At 34.2% G+C, this 25,365-nt stretch overlaps 1 protein-coding gene across 4 annotated transcripts in view; it reads left to right on the top strand.

Moving 5' to 3' along the window:
• The first annotated feature begins 6,452 nt into the window (after positions 1 to 6,452).
• Positions 6,453 to 25,365, top strand: part of LOC128183561 (titin-like) — a 30,164-nt gene continuing 11,251 nt past the window's right edge. For 3 of the 4 annotated variants that reach the window (XM_052852613.1, XM_052852612.1, XM_052852611.1), the window contains exons 1-7: positions 20,824 to 20,909; positions 21,639 to 21,709; positions 21,922 to 22,056; positions 22,189 to 22,280; positions 23,810 to 23,978; positions 24,177 to 24,307; positions 24,668 to 24,788. In XM_052852613.1, coding sequence (XP_052708573.1) covers positions 20,900 to 20,909; positions 21,639 to 21,709; positions 21,922 to 22,056; positions 22,189 to 22,280; positions 23,810 to 23,978; positions 24,177 to 24,307; positions 24,668 to 24,788 — 729 coding nt within the window. In that variant the 5' untranslated portion in view covers positions 20,824 to 20,899. Of the gene's footprint in view, positions 6,852 to 10,559; positions 10,665 to 16,375; positions 16,487 to 16,741; positions 17,060 to 20,823; positions 20,910 to 21,638; positions 21,710 to 21,921; positions 22,057 to 22,188; positions 22,281 to 23,809; positions 23,979 to 24,176; positions 24,308 to 24,667; positions 24,789 to 25,365 lie in introns of those variants that run through there. The other variant, XM_052852615.1, reaches the window with a different exon arrangement.

The raw sequence follows: 25,365 nt of genomic DNA, 5'->3' as shown, positions 1-25,365 counted from the left end.
GAACAGTAAGATAAATTGCAGCTGTTTGTGCGTGTGTTGTGCGACCACGAGACTGTTGCTCAACTTTTCTCATGTAATCTTGCAACGTTTTACTATAATTGCAAGATTATACTAGCATATATACTAGATACATGATAATTTTCGCCCCGTGATATTTTCGCTTCTAGTTACGGTTTCGCCTCGTCTAGCATTCGCTCCAACAATGTTGTGGTAAAAGAGAGATAATACGAGACATTGGAATTCGCCAAGTCTTAATCTGCTTACTGACAAAAAGAGAGAAATGAGCGAAAATAAAACGGGGCAAAAAGTTCCCTTATACATTAATACAGTATACACCGTATAAGCATATCAGGCCAAAATTGACTTTAACTTTGGCTGTTGCTTTTGTCATCTTCTTTGGCAGTATTTTTCTCCTGCATTCAGCTATTTCCTCTGAAGAGCATAGGAAACGGTTGGTATATATATACCCCTCTGACTCGTACGAGCTTTCGGGGATGTTCCTAGTGTGATCTCTTCTTTAGATTGTAAAAGTTAGAAAATGAATTATGATTAGAAACGAAGGTTAGATCAGTCATAAATTTGATTGCAATGTTTTTTTTTAATTTCTGTGACATCCTCGGTTTTAACTAGTCTCATAACTTTGGATTCACTGCAATTACATGTACAAAGCTGATTAAATATTCGTTTCATGTGCATGTATACTCTATCTCTTTCACATTGTATAATGATTTGAACCAGAAATTCTTGCAATTGTTCAGAATTGTCAATGATCGGCATATTATTAAAGAATGATATATAAAAAAACACGTATACATTTATTATGTTTGATTTACATTTCCGTGATATTATCACGTTTAACAAATACAGACAAATAAAATATTTAGCTATTTCATCGAATTTAATTCGATACAGGGATTGAAAGGGAGGGGGGGCTAGACTTATCAAAATCTTGACAAGCAAAAAAAAAGGAAAAAGAAAAAAAAGGTTATGCATAACTTGTCTACAAACCCCCTCCCCTTGCCCCCCCCCCCCGCCCCCCCCCCCCCCCCCCCGGTCTGACGCCTATGAATTACATGTACATGATTAGTCCTAATCAAGTTAATCAGTTTCTATTCGATCCCTTGAAGTTTGTTTTCTCCGGCATTTTAAAGATTTCTGTTTTGTCAAAATCGACGTGGCCCTGTTGATCAATAAATCGGATTTAAATACACAACGAAGGCGAGTAGAGTGAATTTCACCTCGTACAACACTCTAGCAATTTACAGCTGTAATAGGCACATCAATACTCAGACTTTTAACAAGTCCGTGAAGCCGTCCCTTTGACATGTGAAAGACATTCTAGTTACTCAGGTCCGAAATTTAAACATGAAGACAGTGAAAGTGTAGTGTCGTCTTCCTGGGCGTCCTTAGTTACCGTGATACTTGCTGCGTTATCACTCAGAGGGGTTCCGAAGAGAGTTCGCGCAATATCGCCAAATGAAGGATAACGATGAATAATTAATGTCCAGCGTTATAATTCAGTAGCCCAGAGACATATTATATGTCAGATAAATGCATGATTATCAGTCCAGCGGAGAAATAGTGGTGCGAGAATCAAAGTAGAATTTTATTTCATAGTTGTGATTTTTTTTTACGATACAAGAATGGCTCCAGATATTCAAGAAAGGGGGAAAAGAAAAAGAGTGTTAATTGGTGCAGAATACACAAGTGAGTACCGGAATATTTTATTTAATTTCCAAATAACATCAATTATACGGTTAAATCAACAGGTGTAAACTGTGCCAAAAAGGTGATTATCTTAATCAGCTCGGTTTACATTTCGGGAATTAGAGTTAGGTTAACGCTAAACCTCAAGGAAGAAATATATACATCCAACTCTAGGAATGTACTTTGACGTTTGTCCTTTAAGGTTCACGTACAAATTCATGATATAATTTTTCTGGGGTTTTTTTTTCAATTACCTCTCTCTCTCTCTCTCTCTCTCTCTCTCTCTCTCTCTCTCTCTCTCTCTCTCTCTCTCTCTCTCTCTTACACATACATATCATATGCATTGATTTCATGCAATGATTAGAGTTTGATTTCAGTAAAACAAAAGAAATTCAATAATAAAAGACAGCGTTTGAGAGAGAACAAAATGATCTGTACTACCGCTAACATTACGTTGTATCTAGGGCCTCTCCCCGCGGCACTGATTGTATCAGCGAAACTTTTATTTGTTCTCTCCTTTTTTCTATGTACTCGCATAACGGGAAGTTCAGTTTAAATATTCACATGTAAAAGTAATAATTTAACAGACACAACCAAGCAGTGGAACGTCGAATGTTTGGTAGATGTTTTAAGTTTTAAAATGTATGCAGAGAAAGAGGAGAACGGAAACCATTTTTTAAATAAATTACCGGGCAACAACAATGGACAGCGATGACTGACCCTGGAAATTAGTCTGGTATTTGTAGTCAAAGAATGGGGGCTTAGTTATGACAGTGATAGACTTTTGAGTGACTTCGAAGAGTGAAAAGGACGAATTGCGATAAGTGTTTAAAGTCCCGTTTTCCATTGATAGCCATATTAAAGCCTTTTTATAAGAAAATGCAAAAACCCAGTATATGTCATTGTTCCAAATCTATGTGCTTTTATCATAAATGAACTTAGCATTCAAAATAGAGCAAGAAATTTCATCTAGATCATCAATAAAAGTGTACCAATAATCCATGTTCCATCAGGATTTGACAAGATAGCTTTGCATACATACATATGCTAATTCATAATAATATTTTATTATCATATGTTATTCAATGGTATTTTTGTCAGCCCTTTGTGCTTTATGAGATGTTTTGTATGAAGAGGCAATACTCCTGGTTCCCGTTTGTTCTATAACGTGACGTTTTTTCCCTACTGTGTGTTCTGGATTATGTAAATCGTTAATACTGAATAGGTTCGTTCTTTCTTTTTTAAATCATGTTTAAGCCTACGGGTCTTTATAGAATGGTTTGAATGATCAGAAAGGGAGGGAGAGAGAAGAGATCCTCCGAGGCATTATGCACAGCACGACTCAGGGTTTTAATTCCTGATAAAGAACGTATGAATGTATAGATATGGACTCAATGCAGACTGCCAAACTTAATTCATCTTTTACATTTCGATATGGCAACCATTGCGTAATTAAAACGCTTGAACAAAAAAAATCAATTTAATATACGGGCATTATGACAAGAGGGATTCAACGACAAGGAAACGCCGCCTCAGCAATGGTTTATTGTCCGGCGATGATATGAGATAAAATGATGTCTATTAAAAGGGGCTATACAGAGTTCTGTAGCTGTACCCGTGTTAACAAGTAATACCGGTATCTAATCACAATATAGTTATAACAAAAACTTCATTAATTAATAATCATGCTGAAGCCTAGAGGTTTCCTGACGGCAATCCGAATTGCGATGGTTCCTTTTTTCAATTTCATGCTTAGCTCGCAATAAAAATGTTAAACTCTCTCTCTCTCTCTCTCTCTCTCTCTAACCACAATCGACTACAACAATAAATCATTCACTCAACCAGAACTACAAGAGTCAATGGAGACCAGTCATTAAGTTGTTAACCTCCTTCATTCAATATCAGTTTTCTATTTAACACCGCAGTTGAAATAACTGTACCTACACAGTGTAATCCCATGGTATGCGACGATCCCTTTATCCCCCACTTATCCGCCAAGGACTTGAGTATTTCGATGGGGTTTTTTTGGCTTGCCTGACCTACTAAAAATATTTATATCAAGCGCATAAAAAACACGAAAGACCATTGATGTTGGTGGAATTTTTTAATGTAATATATATATGTTTTTAATACTTTAAAAAAAATGAGCTTGCGCGGTATTTTATGAATAATGAAATAACTAAATGCTCTAAAGTGACAATTGATGTACGATATGATGCTGTCAATCATAAAAATTAATTTGAAGCAGGAATGATTTGAACCATTATCGTGAGATGTGAACAAGCTTACAATCATATATTTATTGTTCCTCGCTTAAAACTGTTTTCGATACGTTCATTGCGACAAATTGGAATTAAGATTTTTGACCAGTCAACTCAAAAGGGAGGTGTTGTTATCTGCTATACGAACTTTTTTATCACGTATTATTTTTTAATATTGTATCAATTTATATGTATGTATTTGATAAATATTTTTACTTTTAAGTGCATTATAAATTTCTGTAACTGTTGAATTTTATTTTATTTTTCCGTATTACCATTTTACCATGATAACATGACTATGGTAACATTAGGTATCATTTCGTTTTGAGTTTGTTTAAAACATCACTCTATTTAGTACCTTTTAAAAGCAATGGCTTAATCCAAATCAAAACAGTCCTTTGACAATTTTTGCTCGTATGATTTTAATATTGTAAGTTCTAGATCATCAAATGCATCAACTGCATATTAGTAAGGTGGACTCTACAGATGAAAAAAGTAAAAAGGAATTGTCTTTCTCCCTGCATTAAGATGAAATTTAGGTTGTTCTCAACATACATTAATTACAACTGAATAGTACTGTAAACACCTCAAGTAGTTCTTTGTTTTAACTGAAACAATTTAAATTAAATCATACCCTATAAATCGTTCAAATTTCACTAACTTTATCACTACCTCCCCGTTTTTACGTTATCATAATGTATAATTACTAGTGTATTGTGCGCCCGTTCACACGCAAGGAAATGGCGTATTGTAGTATAATTTTTACCAGTCTCCTTCTGCTTTGAGTAGAACAAGCTTTTATGAAATACATCGATAAGTAAACTTCATTCTAGCGGTAAAGTCGGTCCCTGTTTAAAGCGACAGTAAGATATATGGTAGTTTGATTCTAATGCAAACAAACTAAATCTAGCAATTAAACGGTCATGAATTTCTGATTTTGCTTTTCGACGATTGTTCAGTCAACTGTACGCTAAGTGAACCGTGCATAGGAGTAAAAGTCATGTCGTTATGATGTTGATTATCAAACAAAAAATTGATTTAATAAAGTACTGCTCTTTGTAATGACTTTTTTATATTAAGGATGAGTACTGCGTTATTTATACATGTAGTAACACTGCTGACATGGATGGAGTTGCTTTCAGCAGAGCCGGGCCAAACTCTATCTTCAAACGTAAAATTTCTAATGCGTACTTTCTAGAAACCATGTTATTAGTCGATCCTAATCGAATCAGTTTGTTGCTCTGTCACAGTCAGCAAGTCAATACGTGAAGTAAAATAGTAGGTTTATTTCTCTCAAATCAATCCGTAACTTTTACAACAATCTGCGTGCCTCATTTCTCAATTTTTCATCCATTGCAAAGAAGAAAGCTATCGCTGCGAGAGATCGGGAGTTTATTAAGTCTGAACAGAGCTTCCACGAACTGACTTTGATATGTTTAGGTATATTCAAGCGGGTACTAAGTTACACTAAGGCATAGTCATTTATCGATAGAACAGCCTGGAATTACCAGATAGATTAGATGTGTCTAAACTTTTGCGTTTGTCCAAGTTTTAGAATTCTGTGGTAGAAATAAAATCCCATTTTTGCTCGAACCAAAGAATGCTGATTACTACCAGCTTTGTAATGTTTTATTGACTAGAGTTTTAAACTTATTTTGCAACACGACTTAAATTTCAAGAATAAAGCTTGCTGCTGCAATATTTACCAAAGATCCAGTAAATGCTGCGTCATTTCCCCATAGTAGTGCTACTCTTCTTTACTTAACATCGATTTAGCAGATATGAGACTTACAGATTCAACGCTTGAATAAAAAGTTAACTGTGTATCCTATTCAATTTAGATCATATAATGATAGATTTTTAATATGAAAACTAACTAGACGTATAAGTATATATACATTGTGTCAAAAGTTAAATCAATATCAACTTTAGGCATGAATTTACTGGAGAATCACTGTATTAACGAATCGATCCCGGTTATTTGAAAATTGCTGCCGCAAAGCACGATTTTTTAAAAAATAATTCTATTTATTATCTTTTATGATATCACACATCACGAGGAGTAAGTTATTGTGAGGATGTTCGGTCAGTCTGCGCCGTGGTTCCATGTACATTACTTGTTGGTCGTACTTTAATCAGCTTGTATCCTCATGTCATGAGCGTCATGGGAGCAGTAGCTGGCTATCAGTCCCGTATTGTATATCCATAGACAATGTACCCAACGAGCTTTTAAATACATTCCCAATTCAGAATCATATCTCCATGTTTATCATCACATCACTGGCCAATCAGCTAACACAACGCCAAGTCTCGTGTTATCTCGTCGATAATCGCAAAAACGTCAGAAGTCAAATTTACACCCTTGAAAATTTTCAACGCTTTTTCAAATAAGATAAAGGGTTCGTTGGTTTCTAATCAAGCTGGTATCAATTGAGTTCAATAGAATTATGGACGTTTACCAAAAACTAAACCTGGTCCCCTGTTTCTTGTTCTTGTTACGTCTTCCTTCGGCTAGCCTTGTTTTCCTTAACGAGGATTTAAACACAGTTTGGTGCTCTGACGAAAAAAATAATCGAATGCGTGAATTGTTATTGACAAAACTTTTGTTCAATATTTAGTTTCTTTACTGTAGACAAACCTTCCTCTTAACATTTTTATTCCCTACAAGACATATGTTGGCTGCTGACTTCTCCTTAACAACCCGGCTAGAGATGCACACAGAATGTGTTTATGAGACTGTAGCTCTATGGAGTTTGGAGTATATCTGTGCCTAGTTTAGGTGTCAAAGCTCTTTTGGAAAGTGATATTATGATATAAGTATTTTATTTACCAACATGCCTAGATACTTTAAAATGGAGCCCCTTGTGGCAAAACCACTGAAAGGTAAATAACATGAATCATATAATAGTTTGACATATTTTGCAATACTACATGTACTTTCCTCCAGGTTTTCTTTTCACTGTTTTTCTTTCTGCGCAAAGTATTTTTTTTTATCTTATCCAAAACTATACATACATTATCGAATATTTACATGTTTCTGTGTTTTTGCCTGTGATAACACTACGTATCGATTTTGTTCTATTCAGTCCAATAATTTCAAAAGACGTATAATTGGGGAGCAAGCAGGGTTTGCTTAAAATTTATATTAAAATATTCAGTCGTACAATTGCTGAACATTTATTTAAATATAATAATAAGGAATCATTCTAAATTTATGAGGTGATAAGTGATCAAATCTATCATAAAGCCCTTTGGTCCCAATTGGATTTGATCTCGCTTCGACCGAAATTATCACCTCATATTTTCAAAGAAGGATTCCTTATTCCTTTAATCAATTTTTCGGTTTTCATGGGTTATGGAAAGTTGTCCAAGCTGGCGGGTTTTGACTGATCAAAGTCAGAGGATCTTAAGACATGGAATGACCACAATACCGTACACGAAAGATTTCAGCTAGCAACTACTATATTCAGCACGATGTAGTTTACGTTTACATGGTGTGTAAAGTTAAATTTCATTAGCAAATTTGGACATATTTGGTTAACGAATTTCAAGATCGTGAAACCGAGGTGAAGGATATTTTTATAGGACTTTACCATTGCGTTTGTGTAAATATTGTATCTTGTAAAAGATTGCTGAAAAAATAAATCTTTAATCCCAAAAGACATTTCCTTCAGCTAAACTCACGTTCTTGTGCGATAGAATCAAGTTACGCCAATCTTAATAGTCGTCAAAGGCAAATACAAATACTCAAAAAACCTATAAATTATAAAATTATATATAAATACATCATAATGCTTGTTATATCGTCAAAATAAGGTACATGATAAAAAATATGGCGGTAATATAAAAGCTCTTTGATTGTTAGTATAGTACTTGTGTTCAAGAGAGTCTTTGATAGTAATTGTAAACTGCTCAACATGATGTGTCAATCTCGACATAGCTGTGGATTTATTTTACAGATCATTTATCAAAGATAAACTTTAAATCCGTGATTAAACGACAAAACTCCAATGTAAATCCAGACGGTTTGATAGTGAAAGTAAATATCGGAGAATCAACAGGGGGCACGCATTTACTTGTTACATAATATATTTATGTACTCAGCTACACAGGGATTTAATTACACTAGAAACAATTTATAAGATTAATGTCCTCTCACTCTAAGAATAATTTTGATCTTTTCGTTAAAATTTATCGTTGTTCCCAATCATTTTTTTCTGTTCGTCCAAAAGTGTTCACTTTCTTTTACTTGTCATTGCCTAATTCAAAATCTCTCTCTCTCTCTCTCTCTCTCTCTCTCTCTCTCTCTCTCTCTCTCTCTCTCTCTCTCTCTCTCTCATTTTAGACAGGATTTCCTACACTTCCCGTAATTCTCCACGGCAGAGTAGAGGGTTTTTTTAAAAATAGAAATAGTAATAATTTCTTTTAGTAAGTCGTTTATTCGCGTTATTACGTAAGCCTTTTGCATTGTATTTATTGGAGTATAAATCGTTGTCTTATATAGAGACCTGGTCTGAATGAATCAGTGCTGACATATTTAAAAAGTGATTGTGGTCCAATAGTCCAACAGTCTAAAGACTCTTAAAGTTGACATATTTGGCCTCTAAATACTTGTATAATGCACATTAATTTAAATTTCAACGAATAATAACGTAAGCCGCCATATTTTTTCATGTCCGATATCTAGGGTAAATATTTACACGATAGATCGTTATAAGTTTTTCAATTTTCTTTGACAAAAATCGACTGCTTCCCGTGGTGTTCTCCTACACTGAAAGCACTTCATCTTGTATTGACTTTTAATCTTAGTGTATTTCAAGAGAAGTGTATTAAAGGGCATGCACATTCTTTCACCAATGATTGTTAATTGTGTAAACTGCTCTTTGCCTTTATAATCGCCTCGTCCATTTTCTATCCAAGAGTCACTTGTTGGTAGATGTATAGTCTATAATGCATTCAGCAATACGTTTCCTTACACTTGATAGGTTCAGAACACACAACTAATGTAAACATGCACAATTTATATTCATGTATAATTATATAAAATAATCATATTCCACAAAGGCTGAACTTACAGGTGGAGATCGCTGCTTTGATAAGTAAGAAGGAGTTGGGTTTTATTAACAATTGTAGACAGCTCACCAGATACATACATGATTACAATACTATAGTAGATACTTTATAATGCGTTAAATACCCGTCGTCTGAATGATAAATCAGACATAGATAACCTTACAATGTACTTATAAACAGTCACACTTCTTTGTCGTTTGATTGAATGGAATAGGATGTTTCCGGAATCTCAATCAACCTGCTCAAAGTTTTCAAACACAACCATCACTTTCAATATTTTAAAATCGATATATGTCTTTTAATTTTCCATATGTCTCTGTGTGCATCAGAGCCACGGTACAATACCGTTGAATAATCCGGTCGTCATTGAAGTTTTGTTATCAATGATCTAGAATTCTTCCGCCACTATGGGTTATACCCCCATCAATGAACCCCTAGATCTGAACAAAAGGCCAAGATATCGAGTATACATTGATTTTTTTCATTAATTGCTTTTATCATTTAGTACACTGAACCTTTCGTGGATTTAGTTAGCTGACGTAAAATGTTTAATTTTATGGAACATCGTGTGAGGAATATTAAAATGGTCTGGTGTATTGATCTTAAGATCTTAATGATGGGCTGGTCTAACACCCCCCCCCCCCCCACACACACACACACTGAAATAAACGTTGTAATTAATGTACTCTGTAGTCAGATTTTCATTTCAAATATACAAGTGAAGTTTAATAAATGTCATGATTTTCAATTTAACCGAAAGTCCCTCATTTTTTAAATATGACTTACACTTTTTCGAATCGTCTATTTCAATGCACTGTGGTATGCGTTCCTTGCATCAGCTGACCAGTTGTATGCTAGACAACCCCACCCACCCTTACCTCACCCCCAACGAATACAGAGTGGCGCTAGACCTTGATCCAACCCATTTGGTTTAATCGACAGTCATCTTTAAAACTCTATCGTGATTCATTGAAATATATCAAAGGTCATGTAGTGAAAATTTTTCAGTTTTCATAGGAGCATTGCTTTGAATAAAATTTAAGGTGTGGAGGGTGCTTTTGATCTGAATGTACATTTAGATGATTGAAGCTAAGTGCAGATGGAAAAAATATCATTAAACATGTTAAACACGTGATTATTTGTTATTAAAACAGGACAACAAAGTGTGTTACCGACCTTTAGCAAATTTATTCATGTTAAAGTTACAAGTATGATTACTAGTAATCCTTTCTTTTGGCCTTACCATATTTTTTTTTATTTTGCAACGGTTTTGGGAGGGAGGATAACAAATATTCCTTTCAGACTTAACAGTAGTGTACGCATATTACACTGAACTTGAATTACATGTACTCATTTACATATCCATGTCTTGGAGTACGCACGAGAGACTGCTCTTTACAACATACATCTCTCTCTCTCTCTCTCTCTCTCTCTCTCTCTCTCTCTCTCTCTCTCATAAGCAACAAAGTTTCATATTAAAACACTTGTTTATGCATCGTAACTTTTTTTGATTGACAGGTCCTGGCCCCGCCCAGTACCAGCTCCCTACAACAGTGGGTCAGAATTCCAACGACAAGACCAAGAGATCGTCCCCCTCCTTCTCGTTTGGCTCCAGACATTGGGGTAATGTGTTCACGTGCTCAACACTGATATGTTAATCTGGTTAAAATTAAACGTTCTCCGGCCGTAGATTATGTGTTTTATATTGATTAGATCAAAGTAGGGTTGAATGCAGCATATTAACCCCGTTATTCTGATTAACATGTATAAATGCAGCAAATTAAGTTACATGATTATGCTATAGTTCTGTGTCAAACAAAAATATCTAAAAGCGTTAACGCTTGACGAAAACATAATTCTGTTTTAAACACATTTTTCTGTCGGGTTATTTTTTGTTACTGCTGTTTACACTTACATGAATGCAGTAGAGATATTTTAATTGAAATAAAATATGCTTTTAGTAAACAGCTTAATATTGTATGCTTACATTTTACTGAATAGTTATACATCTATCACCGGGGAAATTAAGGTGTTTCTATATATCCGGCGACAATAAAACTAAAATGCTTTAGATGGTAAAAAGCACTTTATTTGAACTTTAGGTCGGTATGGGTGATTTCTGGGAATCCAAAAACTACACCCGAACAATCCGAAACCTAATTCCTCTCTCCCAACAATAGTGTATAACACAATATAAATAAGAATTGAAAACAATAGAAATTAGCACTTAAGCACGAGTGACATATGTCATAGAGTAAAACTTCAATATGAGTGAGTCAATTAAATCAAAGGTGAGGTGTAAGAGTTAATAAAATAATTAAGCAATTATAAATGAAGTGAATTATTGTCTTGTACAAAGAGAAAAGTATATTTATGAATAGATAACAGTTACTCAAATTTCACTCCATGATAATTCCCTCGCGCTTCGAAAAATGAGACGTCCTCGTCTAGAAGATCATCGGAATGACTTGTAGGGAATGTGGGGTCTGTAGCTCAGCGTCGTTTGCTTAGGTCTTGGCCGGAATATGCAAAATGTGTTCTACATTGCGGAGATCCACAACTGCAACACGGCATTCTGGGCTGAACCATATTTAAAACGAACCTTTGTCGTCGGTCGCCACACCAGGAAAATTTTCCTAGGATTCGAATGCAATAAATCGGTCGCTTAAAAGAACATATTAGCATAATGGCAAAGAAATCCACACACGAAACACACAGAACGAGAACAAGTGTTCACAGGATGACGTCATCCATCTCTTGTTACATGCTGGATGGAATCCAGGCGTATAGTATGTCCGTGAAAGTCCTGGGATGTCCAAAACTCGAAAAGCAGCGACGTTGGTATATGGTCATAAAAGGCGGTCGAATCTTCTGCTCTTGGGTTGTATTATCGTCGTTTGTTGATACTCTTGGAAACTCGCTCGGTTGCTGGTACGCAGGATCTAACTGCTACAAAGTATATGTAGCAGTCCCGGGTAAAATACCCGGATTCTCCAATTATCATGGAGTGAAATTTGAGTAACTGTTATCTATTCATAAATATACTTTTCCCTTTGTACAAGACAATAATTCACTTCAGTTATAATTATCATGGAGTGAAATTTGAGTAACTGTTATCTATTCATAAATATACTTTTCTCTTTGTACAAGACAATAATTCACTTCATTTATAATTGCTTAATTATTTTATTAACTCTTACACCTCACCTTTGATTTAATTGACTCACTCATATTGAAGTTTTACTCTATGACATATGTCACTCGTGCTTAAGTGCTAATTTCTATTGTTTTCAATTCTTATTTATATTGTGTTATACACTATTGTTGGGAGAGAGGAATTAGGTTTCGGATTGTTCGGGTGTAGTTTTTGGATTCCCAGAAATCACCCATACCGACCTAAAGTTCAAATAAAGTGCTTTTTACCATCTAAAGCATTTTAGTTTTATTGTCGCCGGATATATAGAAACACCTTAATTTCCCCGGTGATACATCTTAGCCTTGAAAAATATTTAAGCATGCGGTTATTTGCCTTTGTTTGCCCTAACATACATTGCATTAACCAAAGATTGCTTTTATTTTCCCTGCGTATATAGCCAAGAAAGGTATGGTGTAGATCTCTGTATAGCTCTATAGATGGCGCTGGACATGGTGTTCGATATACTGCTAGATGTCTTTTGAAACACTCTGTACACGTGTATCTATGTCTCTCTTTATTAAATGGTGTTTTAAAATATGATAAAAATTATATTCTTTTTCATATCTTACTATTTACATAAAGTTTCTAATTCCATCAATTTATATCAAAACACGACATCAACCTTCTTCAAAATCTAAAATTCTCCATATTTGATTTTTTACTATGTATTTTGCTATTTTTGCGACTAATTAGTCGCGAAAAACCCCTAACCAGATATATATGATTTAATCGCTATTTTTCGTAGATAACAAACCTACGAACCTAGATATTTATTACGATTAATGCCACGTTTTTATTGCAAAATCGAAGACATAAAGTTTCCTTCATCTTATTGAAACATTTTAACAAGAGCTTGGACTTTTAGTAGGGCGTAGCTATCTTGCGTCAAAAGAAGTTAATTAAAAGACGCGGTTTCAGCGAAATATGTATAATGATAATGCATAGTCTTAGCTCAAAACCCAGACAAATCTTGTTATTTTCAAAGAGCCATGGCTAAGTGGCCAGCAATAAAATAGACAGGCCTACGTCACATTGCTGTTTGACACAAATACACAAAGTCCGAACTCTTGTTAAAATGGTTCTATTTCGGAACTTTATTCAAAAATTGTAAAATAAGAATATAAGAATTTCTTTCTCCTTTTTTTTTTTTTTTACATATTATAAACTTTGTCTTTAATAGATTGTGTAACGCGCCTTGCGACATGCACATGAGTAAATATTATCAGTGGATGTTCGATCGAGCACCGATCAATATCACTGTGTTATAAAAATTTTTAAAAAAAATTGTTGCCCAGAGATAAAGGAAATTTACATGCTAGCACTTGTTTACGTTAATGAAGTGCATTTCCATAAGATAAATTCTTTTAAAGACAGATTTAATTTTGGTCCAATATTTTTTTTATGTAAAGAATCTGTCAAGAGACAAAGCGTTCACGGATTTATTGTCTCATTAAGGTGGTCCTACTCGCACTGGATTCAAACATTGCATGGTTTAATTAAATAAAATAGTTTATTTCTAATCTGATTACTACTGAAGACAGATTCTGTAATGCGGGCGACCGTCAGGTGTGTCAATAAACAATGCCCTTCTTTTTTTAAAAGAAGTTTAGAAGATGCACAAATCCGATTTATTTCTATCCATTGTGGACACAGAAATAAAAGTTGCATCGTAAATATTTAATGCACTTACGATTTACAAAACAAAAGGAAACAAAGAATAAAATATTTCAATAGTTGCAATTTCTATTTTACATCAGACAATGTAATGTAAATATCACAATTAAATGATCATTCTATCACCAGAAATCTTGCTACACAACCTTTGCTTACACAACGCCCGATGTACAAGATTCTTGTACAAAACTGAAACAGTTGTCAAAATGTAATAAAATCGATGTAGTTACGTCTACTTCTTTTATCTATGAATTTGATTATTAATTAATAATTTAAAATTTAAAAAGTTTTAATACATGCACATGTACCTTTGTACACTATTTCAAAGTTATTGGGAGAACTATTTTACGGAGGCAAAAATCAAAATCTGATCACATGATCTTGTTTGACAGATGTTTGAAAACTTCTGCACGCTCCCGATTTGTACAAATCAGCAGCATGCAATGTTATCTCCTAAATGTATGATGTTTTTGAACTTTCCCACAAAGTTATCGCACGTAAAATTACTACACCCCCCCCCCCTTCAAGCTGACTGTACAGGAAAATTAAAACAACAATACCACGTGCTCATCATGCTTGTTTTGATCAAAGGACAGACTATTTTTCTTGTGTAGCACGGCTTCTGGCGAGAGAATGTTCAGTTATGACAAGTGGTAGTTACTAGGACAACGAAGACATAGCACTATTCTCTCTGCCATCTTTGCCAACCATCATTTCATTTTATTTATTCTCATATTGTATAAAACAACATTGAAAAAATATACAATACATACAATGTTATGCAAAAAGCAAGAGTTTATACTGTACACATCAACCTGGAGAGTTGACTCTCTTATTTGTAATACATGTATTGATAAATTTACGTAAGTTATTACCCAGCGCATTGCTACATACATTTAGCCGCTACGATAATTAGCGCATTCTAGAGTCGTGCAATTGGTCTATTCAATTAATTAAATTGATTCTACTCATGCAGTCTACATTTAATTGCTCATTCATTTCATATCAGCTTGTAAGAGTAGAAACTCAGTGATGTAGATTTTTTAGAATAACTTCCCGTTGTGTTATACTCTCTCTCTCTCTCTCTCTCTCTCTCTCTCTCTCTCTCTCTCTCTCTCTCTCTCTCTCTCTCTCTCTCTCTCTCTCTCTCTCTGAGAGATGTATTGTTCTGAGTGTTTAGTTTAAATAAGTGTTTCTGATCACAAGACGTCCGTCGCTATTTACCTTGAGAACTACTCAATCAATTTTGGCACGTAGCGCAAAGAATAAAAATCAGTGTTGTTTATATATTTAAATTAAGAGCAGTGAGACCCGGACGGCCCCAGAAGGTATGCAACGTCATCATGTTGTAAGTGTTGTTTTGACTGAGCGTGTGAACACACTCAGTTTACACTGTATATGACAATACAAAGCAATGCGTGGGAATATACTCGGCCTCTCAAAATATTGGGGTCTTGAATTAGTTCTTTGTTTAAATTGTCATTAGTCCTTGGTCTGGAGATTTGAAAGCGATCGTGGTGACGTTATACTAGATAATTACTTGCAAGAAAATTAATGAATGATCCTTTTATTAAAAAACAACTAAATGTTTCAATTTCACACCATAAAAGATATAAAAAGTAAAAAAGATTAAAATGAATGGTTCTTTATGTGCATAATGAATCATTCAGTAATGCTATATATTTCCTAATGACACCTGTTACCCAGGTGAGCAATGCTGCCAGTAGGCTTGTAGCTGTATGTTTCTACATGTAGTTATAAGAACAATAGCCGACGTAAGTACACCATACATTCTGAATGTTGGGATTCTAGTCATCAAAGCAGACATATACATATATTTCTGATTAGTATAATGCAATCATAACTATATCATGTCGTTAAGGTGGATAAAAAGAATAATCACTCGATATCTGTACCATAAAAAAACTCAATCAAATACTTTTTCTTATTCATAAGCAGTACACGTATATTGATATTAAAACGATTTCATTACAGAAGTTTATTTAAGGTCAGAAGACACGTTCCTCAATTTTATACAACATTTTCCAGGAATTTGTTAATGGTTTACTACTACTTTGACAAGCTTTCTTGCAAAAAATTAGGGTACCTTAGCAGGCATTTCTGCAAAATACTGGAAAATGCAATTTCCTATATAATCTTCTTGAAAATACACTTGACTTGCTGCTATAAAAATAAATAAATAATACAGCATAGCGAAATTCACTATATTGGGGCGGGTTTTGAACCCACAACCTCTAGAACCTACGGCTCTAACCACTCGGCCATCTAGGTATACATCCTTATACAAGTAAATAATAATCATTTTAAAAATCATTATAAAAATAATAATTTTTATTGGAACTCTTTATTACGAGAAGATACAAAAAGATGCTCGAGGAACATGTCGTCTGACCTTAATAAAATTAAAAGTGAACAACTATTGATCATCATTTGTCCGTTACAGAGTTCAAAAAGGAGGGCCCCGGCCCGGCCTACAGTCTGGACAGCTCACTGACTTCAAAGGGGCGAGAACTACGCCCAGCCTTCTCCATGCTGGGACGGGCTAAAACACCAAGTAACTAGATTGTTTTGTTAACAAAATATTGAATTGTATCTGGCATATAAGCGATTTGATACACATGTATAGCTTCAAAAGTTGACTTTAAGTGCAAATAGCCTACGCATGCTGCACTACTAAGTTTATAAAATGTGCACTGTATCTGAATCTGTGATCAAGTACAACATTTGTAAAAACGGTAAAGTAATGGTGACCTTATAACTAGATTATGATCTTGACTAACCAGTAAATGAGACTGTCTACCTGTTACAGAGCGCGATGTGAGCCCAGGGCCCGGCGCCTACAACACGGACAGGCCGCCACTGAAGGAGAAGAACGCCCCTCACTACTCCATGAGCCCCAGGACCTCCCCCCGCCGTGTGGACTTCACTCCCTCCCCCAATATGTACGCCCTACCCTCCACGATAGGCCCCAGGGTACCCGACAGAAAAGGCGGGACGCAGGCAGCGATACTTGGGAGGACCAGTTACTTGGATTTTTCTGCCGATCTCGCGAAAACGCCAGGACCCGCCAAATACGGCGCTCTCCCGCCGTCACAGACGAAGAAAAGGTCCCCGGCGTACAGCTTAGGTGGGAGGGCCAAAACACCTAGGGACATTAATAAGGTCCCTGGACCGGGGCAATATAGCCCTGAAAATGTCAACGCTCATTTAGAAGCTAGTCCAAGGTATCATATAGGTGTTCGACACTCACAGTATATTATGCCTACATTACCGCTGGCAAATGTAGACTAACAAAAACTTGTTGGAGTATTTCGTACGTAAAATTATTTATTCAAAGCAAACATATTTATGATCTTCATTTTTACAAACACAATTTCACTCAAATTTAAAATCGTTTCATTGTAATGAGTATTTTAGGTAACCTGAGCTACTGAGTTCACCTATTGCCCCCCGGTCTTTGTCCGTCTTCGTACATCATCAGGTTCGTTAAAAGATTACCTTTCAAGTTTTTAAAAACAATTAAGCTTAAAGCGAATGTTACAGTCTTTGCTGTAAGGTTATTCAGAATAAAAGTAAAGTAAATTGTTTGAAAAGCATAGCTAACGCAGGGCCTCATGCGAAACAATGATAAATTTTACAAATTCCCCATCCCTACTCCTACACAGCTGGGAGAGAAAAACGAATTCATAGATATGGTGATCATGAAGTTCAAATACAAAATTCATGGCCCAGGCGACCAGCTTTGTAAGGTGGGGCCATAATAGCAACACAGGTGAAAATCTTTCTTTTTTTAACCGCATTGTTAATATGTTCATGAAGCTCTCTAAAAACCATCGACCCTGGGCACTCAAAGGTAAAGGCCTTGGGGTGAAGGTTGGGGTCACATACGGTTAAAATGCATTTTTTTTCTTGTATTCTACTGCTGTGGGAGATAAATCGAATACATAATTATGATGTCCACGAAATGTATTTCCCTTGTGTCGGGAATAGGGCCATCAAACAAATAAGGAATTATCTAATGATTTAAATTTTATCTTCCCTCCAATTGTAATTGAATGAGAATTTAATTATACTAATTGTTTATATGAAAATGTTTTGAACAAAAAAATTCAATGTTAAATATAGCTTTCAAATGCAAATAAAAGACAAATATCATTCTCAGAGTAACCGTTAGGGCATGTGGACCTCTTGTTTAATATATTCAGTTTTTAGTTTGTTTTTATTTATTTTATCTGTATTGTCTGATTATCTTGCACAAAGAAACACATTTAAAATATACCGGTATTTTATTCAATGGTGAGAGATTGTGTTTTTATTTGATAAATCATTTACAACAAACTCTCTTTTTTTTCTCCTTCTCTGTTTGTTTATTATACGATATTGATTCAAGGAAATCTGTGATATGTTTGTTAATTGAACAGGTATTACTAAAAGATTTATATGAAATTTACATTTCATTGTTTTATGTGAAATAAACTATTGCGACAAGCTATTTGTTTTCTTACTTTTTTGCGGTATAGGCGTAGCCCACCCGGTCAGTTAGGATGTTATTGTTTTAGTGCTCTATGGTCGTTAATACCGCTCCATATTTGTTGAAATTATGCGTTTGTCTTACTAGACAATGACAATGAACTTTATTCTCATAACTGAATTTAAAGTGTAAAGAAAACACATATGTACAGTATGTACACACTAAACTATATATACGGTAATAGATGAAAATCATTGGTACAGGCATGATGAAGGGATAATAGATATAATTTAACCAAGAGAGCTAACTCTCTCAAATATAGTGTAACATACATGTAGTTTACAAATATTGGTAAGTTGGTTTATGTTTGTGACATTAAACAGTTTTTCAAATTTTACCACATTTGTATTTGTTATGAAATAATTTGGTAAACATATAACCCTTGAATTGGATATATATACATCAGTACATTTGAAAAGGTAGTGAAATTCATCCCCAATTTCATTGCAGGCACATAATTTACAAATTCTGTTTTCTCTAGGAATATTGAACCATCTACCTATCTCAACAGGTAATTTAGCATTACCAGTTCTGAAATTACAATAAATTATGATATAACTTTATTGTCGTCATGCATGACGTGATCCAACTGATACACTTAGTCTACAAAAGTGGTGACACACTACACTAAACTTTAAATGTCATATTCACAAAACAAAAATGAATTAAAAGTGCAACAAAATGTATATGGCGTCTTTCGAAATGGTTAAACATACATGTATATAGGGACATATTTGCTGCAGTTTGATGTGTGTACAAGAAGTGTTTCAATATGTACAGACTATTTTCAACTTGTGATGACGCACATGCCCAAACGCCTTTACAATACTGTCACACTCATATTTCCACTGTTTACATGTTTTAACATATTAATTCGGTTTCATATAAAGCGTTTATTTCAAATGAACATAAAGAGGTTTTGATAACTCAGAAATTTCTTTACTTTAAATGAAAATAAGCAGCTAAGAAAAATACATCATAAGCACTAAAGAAAACTGATCAGAACATCTAAGTGATCACCATGATCAAAAGAGTAATTTGAGAGTTATGAAATAATATGATATGAAATTTTCTTAACAACAGCACAAATAATCTGAAAGAAAACGTGAACAAGCTCACGTATCCCACGCTCCCCCATTACTTAACGATGTTAAATATATTGAATGGCAAGGTTATGATGCTTTAAATACACAAAATAATTTAATAAAGGGCATAACAGCATCAGATCAAAACTTCCTGCAATTATGCATATCTATTCCTTTTTGGAAATTATGGGATCGGAATATACTGTTACCTATCAACACATTATGTCCTAAATACCTAACAAGTTTTACGAAATTCCATGCAGCGGTTTTAGGATCTTCGCTAGCCAAGGGTTTCTGATCCGCACCGCTCCTCCAGATACCGCTGTTGAGGAGCGGCGCGGATCAGAAACCTTTAGTTAGCAAAGTTTTAGCGGTTACTCATTGATACTCATTTTTTTTCTGAAATGCATAATTGTGATTGCATGTATAGATTATAACGTTCATGAAAACGTACGACATAAATTCTAAACAATGAGCTGTTTAAAGGTCAGTTAACATTAGCGAAACTGACCGTAGGTGTCCGACGATTTCAGTCATTTACTAATTATTGCAAAAAGGGTAAGCTATCAATTCTCCTTATGCATTTCAGAAAAAAAAAATTGTTGGTCAATCTTAGACAATGGTCATCTTTATATAAAATCAGCTTCAATGAAAGAGCGATAATCTCAGTAAAGTATTAATTCTAAGGCTGATAGTTGCAATCCATTATTAGAAAATCAAATTCATTATGGGACGGCCATTATATGCGTTTGCGAGACTGGCCGGACAATTAATTTTTTCAGAAAACTTGAATTATAGGAAAACTTTGGGTTATCTGTTTTGTTCATTTAACTCCTACGTCTGACCGATTGAATAAAAAAACCAGTATTAAAAACCATTTGGAAATAAAAATCTCTGTTGATTCCACATTAAAGAATTCACTTAAAAACCCCAGGCTGTAGAACAAAATGATTTGTTATATTTTTGAACGCCTTTTTTCTTATGAACAAAAATCAGGTCAAATCTGTAATGCTTTATGAGTGGTAGTTAAAATAGTCATAGGCCAGGAGCGTCCGCGCCCCATGTCGAAGTTCTGGACCCATGCAGTGGAATGCAGTCCCTGACTGCTGGTGCACGCATTTGAACAGTCTATGTTTGACTAACCACTGCCGAAACATTTTCTTTTAAATTAGATTGACACAAATCAAGTTTTTAAATTCTACAGAATAACGTACATAGAACATCTATGAAAAAAATCCAATAAACATATCGGGCTCGAGCTTATAAATTTAATCACGTGACTAGCAACGGTTTACAAATGGCGGCTTAGTTGGCTCTTCTCATATCAAATAGTACATAATTACGGAAAAGCATGGACAGAGGTATAAATTATCATTTACATACATTTTTATTCTTAATGTCATGTATTTTTTACAAAAAGTATCCATATGCCTCTGTAGAAACGAGACCAACAGGTGCGCGGTCACAACATGATGACAAAACAAGATATATAAAAGCCTATATTTTCCAGCTTTTACAATTTTGAGGGGATGATAGTTAGATTTGGTGTAAGACTGGAAACTAAACTAAAACTAAACAAAATATTTTTTTAATGTGACATCATTAATACATCCATTTTATAAAATACTTTCGTTACACCAAGTGGTCATCGTAGTAGCATGGCAGTGACATAATAGAAAGACCCTGCTGGTTTGCTAAAATATTGACACCTGTCATTTTACAGCTTTGAAAGAAAATATAATTTTTGGTTGGAGTAAATGACGGTTAATGTCTATATTGCTTGTAAATATTTTGATGCCATGCTTTTAGATCAGCAAGATATAACATAACTGAGAAAACAATCATAAAATAATTATGCATTTATTGATACCAATACCCCTACAAACAAACAGTAAGAAAAAAACCCAATGATATATAAGTACTCTGTTTTTCTAAAGATTTACATAATGCATTTAATGGTTGTATCTAGTACACTAGTGCATGATCTACTTTTGATGAAATTACTTTTTGATTCAGAAGAAGGTTATTTTTGAGATTGTACACTGAAATAAGTTTTGGTAGAATGAAATGGCCACTTTCTTTCACTTTAGGGAGGAACTTGGATGTTCTGGCAGAAGAGGAATCGGAAGAAGAGGAAGTGGATGAAGGTCACAAAAGGGAGGTGAGTCGTAATATAACAGGGCATGCACTGGTACATGTACTATGATGAAGGTCCAATTTTTTAATTAAGAAAAAATGCTGTTTTCCCCCAGAGTCTAACATAAAAAATATATCTTAAGCTTGATGTAACTGAGAACATCTTATGAAAGTTTCCAAGGATATTCTCTTTTTAAGAGAAAAATAATATGAAAACCTTATCAATTTGTTACTAAGGGAAGCTCTGATGAATCGGAGAGTGATGATGATGAAGAGCCAGACCCCTCCTCCCGCAGGGAACCTAACAAGTTTGACAACTTGTGTGATGGAGTTACCAACACTATGGCCTACGTACACGGAGCCATGCAAGAGGTAGGTTCTCTCTCTCTCTCTCTCTCTCTCTCTCTCTCTCTCTCTTGCTCTCTGATCTCTCTCATCACATTGTAGCTATTAAACACATTTCCATGATTTTCAACATCTATACCTACATTCTATATGCTCCAGCTGTTGAACATGAAGGATGAGATGTTGAAGCATTCTCTGCCTCCTACATTGCTGATCAAACTAGCAACAGTCACTGGCAAAGTCTTCAGAAGGTAATATACAGATAGCAACTACTTAAAACCACATGAGTAACAATATTTTTATTGCAATTTTGATAATTTGGGCTGCAACATTAATTTTGTATTATGTTACTACAGTACCTGCAATGCTATTTTTTAAAATCTTGTCATTTACTATTATGTATGCATTCTAAATATTTGGATACAAGGCAACATATTTACCTTGTTTGTATTAAATTGTATGCAGGTGGTATATTAAATTAAATTCATCTTTTTTATGCAATACATAAATTTTGTTCACAAAATAATTAACATTTATAATATGTTTTTTATTTGATATGAAAACAAATCATAATTATATTCTGTCTGATTTGATGTTGGGCTGAGCTGATCTGTGATTGGCTGTGCTGTTTGATAGTTAAAACAAAGCTCATACTTTTAGCAAATACATTTTAAAAGATCATATATTCATATTTATTAATGATACTGCCATATTTGACCACTTCGCATGTGTTTTGAACAAGAAACTCTGCTTCGGTCTTCTTTGGTATGATGTTTTCATATGTGCTATTTCCTGAAAATCATATATCCTATCTTATCTTGTATGAATCCTATTGTATCGTTCATGTGTTCTGTTCTATTGTGCGTTAATCCTATCCTATCATTATCTTGAAAAAATAATGTTGCAGGTACTGTATGAAGATAAGCTTAAACAAGTAAAAGAGAAGGGTGTATTATTAGATGATTACGGTACATAATGGAGAACCTCATAAAAAAAAATATGTTCACCCACAAATAAGCATTCGTTTACAGTTATTGAGAGTTTTCAACATAAACAAAATTTCTTATTACAGTAAAACACGCTTATAATGAAGTGCTGGGGACGGGCGATTTTACTTCGTTATAAGCGTAATTTGTTATATCCGTCAAGTTTACAACATGTAATATAGTCCCGGGGAATAAATAATCACTTCGCTGTAAGCGTCAATTCATTGTATGCGTGTTCGTTATAACCTTGTTTTACTGTACATGTATTTGCAGTAAAATGCATTTTAAAATTGCTGGTATATAAAAAATTGGGAATGGTTGTTGTTACATTGTTTTATTCTTGTTGAATATAAAGTGTAAATAAAGTGTATTTATTATTGATATTACATGTGTATAATTATAAAGTATGGTAGTAAATAATTCTAATTGTTTAAACATGTAAAACACCATTATTTTTATGTACGCATGAAATTTATTGCCTACATCACAATACCTTAAGTGTGCTTCACACATCTGCGTGATGTTACATTTGAACTTTGAACAATTAATTGTTTAGGGGAACGATTTGTGTTAATATTTTGAGGGTTTTGTAGTACAAAGAAATTTATTATTACAAGGGGTGAATTCTTTGGTTATTGAAAATGATAATCTGGGTTGGAGGAGGTTGATATGCTTTAAGACTTGCTCCTTGTAAATGATAACATTACATGTACTATATTTCTGTTAAAAAAATCCTGTGAAATATTTCCCACATTTTTGTATTAAGAATTAAGAAAACCATGTGGTTCTTTCAGTGTGAGTGACTTGAATATGCCAGTCAATGAGTTAGTAAGGCTTGTGAGAGTTTACTCAACACCCTGGGAGGAAAAGAGTGCAGCTCTCAAAAAACTGCACGAAGACTATGAAAACAAACAGAGACAACTCAACATCGCTGTGAAACGACTACAACTTGTTGACGCACATGTAGGATGTTTTCTTTAAAAATGTTGTTGTAATTTATGTTATTTTAAAAAAATTACAATATATAAATACATTATGTACAATTTATATTCTATTTCTTGTCTATTTGTAACCTGAATGTTCTAATTATTCATTCTTTGAAAAATATTCTTTTGTTTGTGTATTACAAATCATTTACTGCTTTTTTCTGTTGATGTTTAGTCCAAGAGAATAGCGAGAGAGAAGCGCATCATGAACTGGGAGAAGTTGTTTGCAAAAATAATGAGCAACAGGGGTCACGGCAGACGATGGAAGTTCTTGATAGAAACCATTAAACAAAAAGCCAAACTTGGGTAAGTGATCAAAAGAGTGTATAGGAAAAGCCCTAAAATTTACTCTCTGCCAATACCCAAGTTACTGCTAACTACGTACATGTTTGAGTTATAAAATCATGACGTTGTACTTTTTCTAGCCAATATTTTTTTTTTTTATCTTTAAATTGCAAAAAGATATATATAGAATCAAAAGAAAAACAAAGCTATAAACTGAAACAAATGAATCATTTAATAGTAGAGAAGAATATTTGTTTATTTCATCACCATGTATCATATGCAATCTTCTTCTTGTTCTTATACTTGAAGAAAATTTATAGATATTTTGATATGTAAACTTAGACTACAGCAATATCTAATAGTGAATCCATTGATGTTTAGACTGGAGCATGTACAGGAATACACGCGAGCCCTGGAGGAGAGTTCTGATGAAGAGGAGGATGAGGAGGATGACATGCCTATGACAATAAAGCGACCCGGGGAGGACAGCGACAAACTCTCGGTAATTAAGCATTCAATGCTTATTTATGTATATTGTCTATCCCATAACACACCAAGTGTGCAGACAAACTGAATACCGGTATGATAATTTGTCTGCACCGCTTGGTCTGTTATATAGGACTGACAACATCCAAAAATAAGCAATCAATGTTTCTATTTAAATATTCATAATGATGTCTGTTTGTATGAAACATTTGTGTATCAATGCTTTAAAGCCACTGTATATGCTCTTAGTCAGGGATAAGAAACATACATGGAACAGCGATATTAACCCTTTATTAAGTTGGCTTCCACAACTTCAAATATATAGTGCAAGATACATTGCCACAAAAATTCTTTTTGATTGACAAATAAATATAATTTAACGATTATTTTCAATTAGTACATATCAAATTGGTTATGTAAGTTTGAACGTTTCATTTATTCTAACAGTAATATATATACTCAAATCACGTTATGGTGTTTCTATTTGTACTCATAGCGCATGAATTAGCTAAGTAATTAATTCAAAGGAAATTGAACTTGCATATTCAGTGCAAACATATGGGGAAATATACACTAAATGTAAATACAATGGA

Source organism: Crassostrea angulata, chromosome 5 (assembly GCF_025612915.1).
Source record: "Crassostrea angulata isolate pt1a10 chromosome 5, ASM2561291v2, whole genome shotgun sequence".
NCBI lineage: Eukaryota > Metazoa > Mollusca > Bivalvia > Ostreida > Ostreidae > Magallana > Magallana angulata.
The sequence above is the reverse complement of the archived record's forward strand: the minus strand, read 5'-3'. Positions and strand labels throughout refer to the sequence as shown.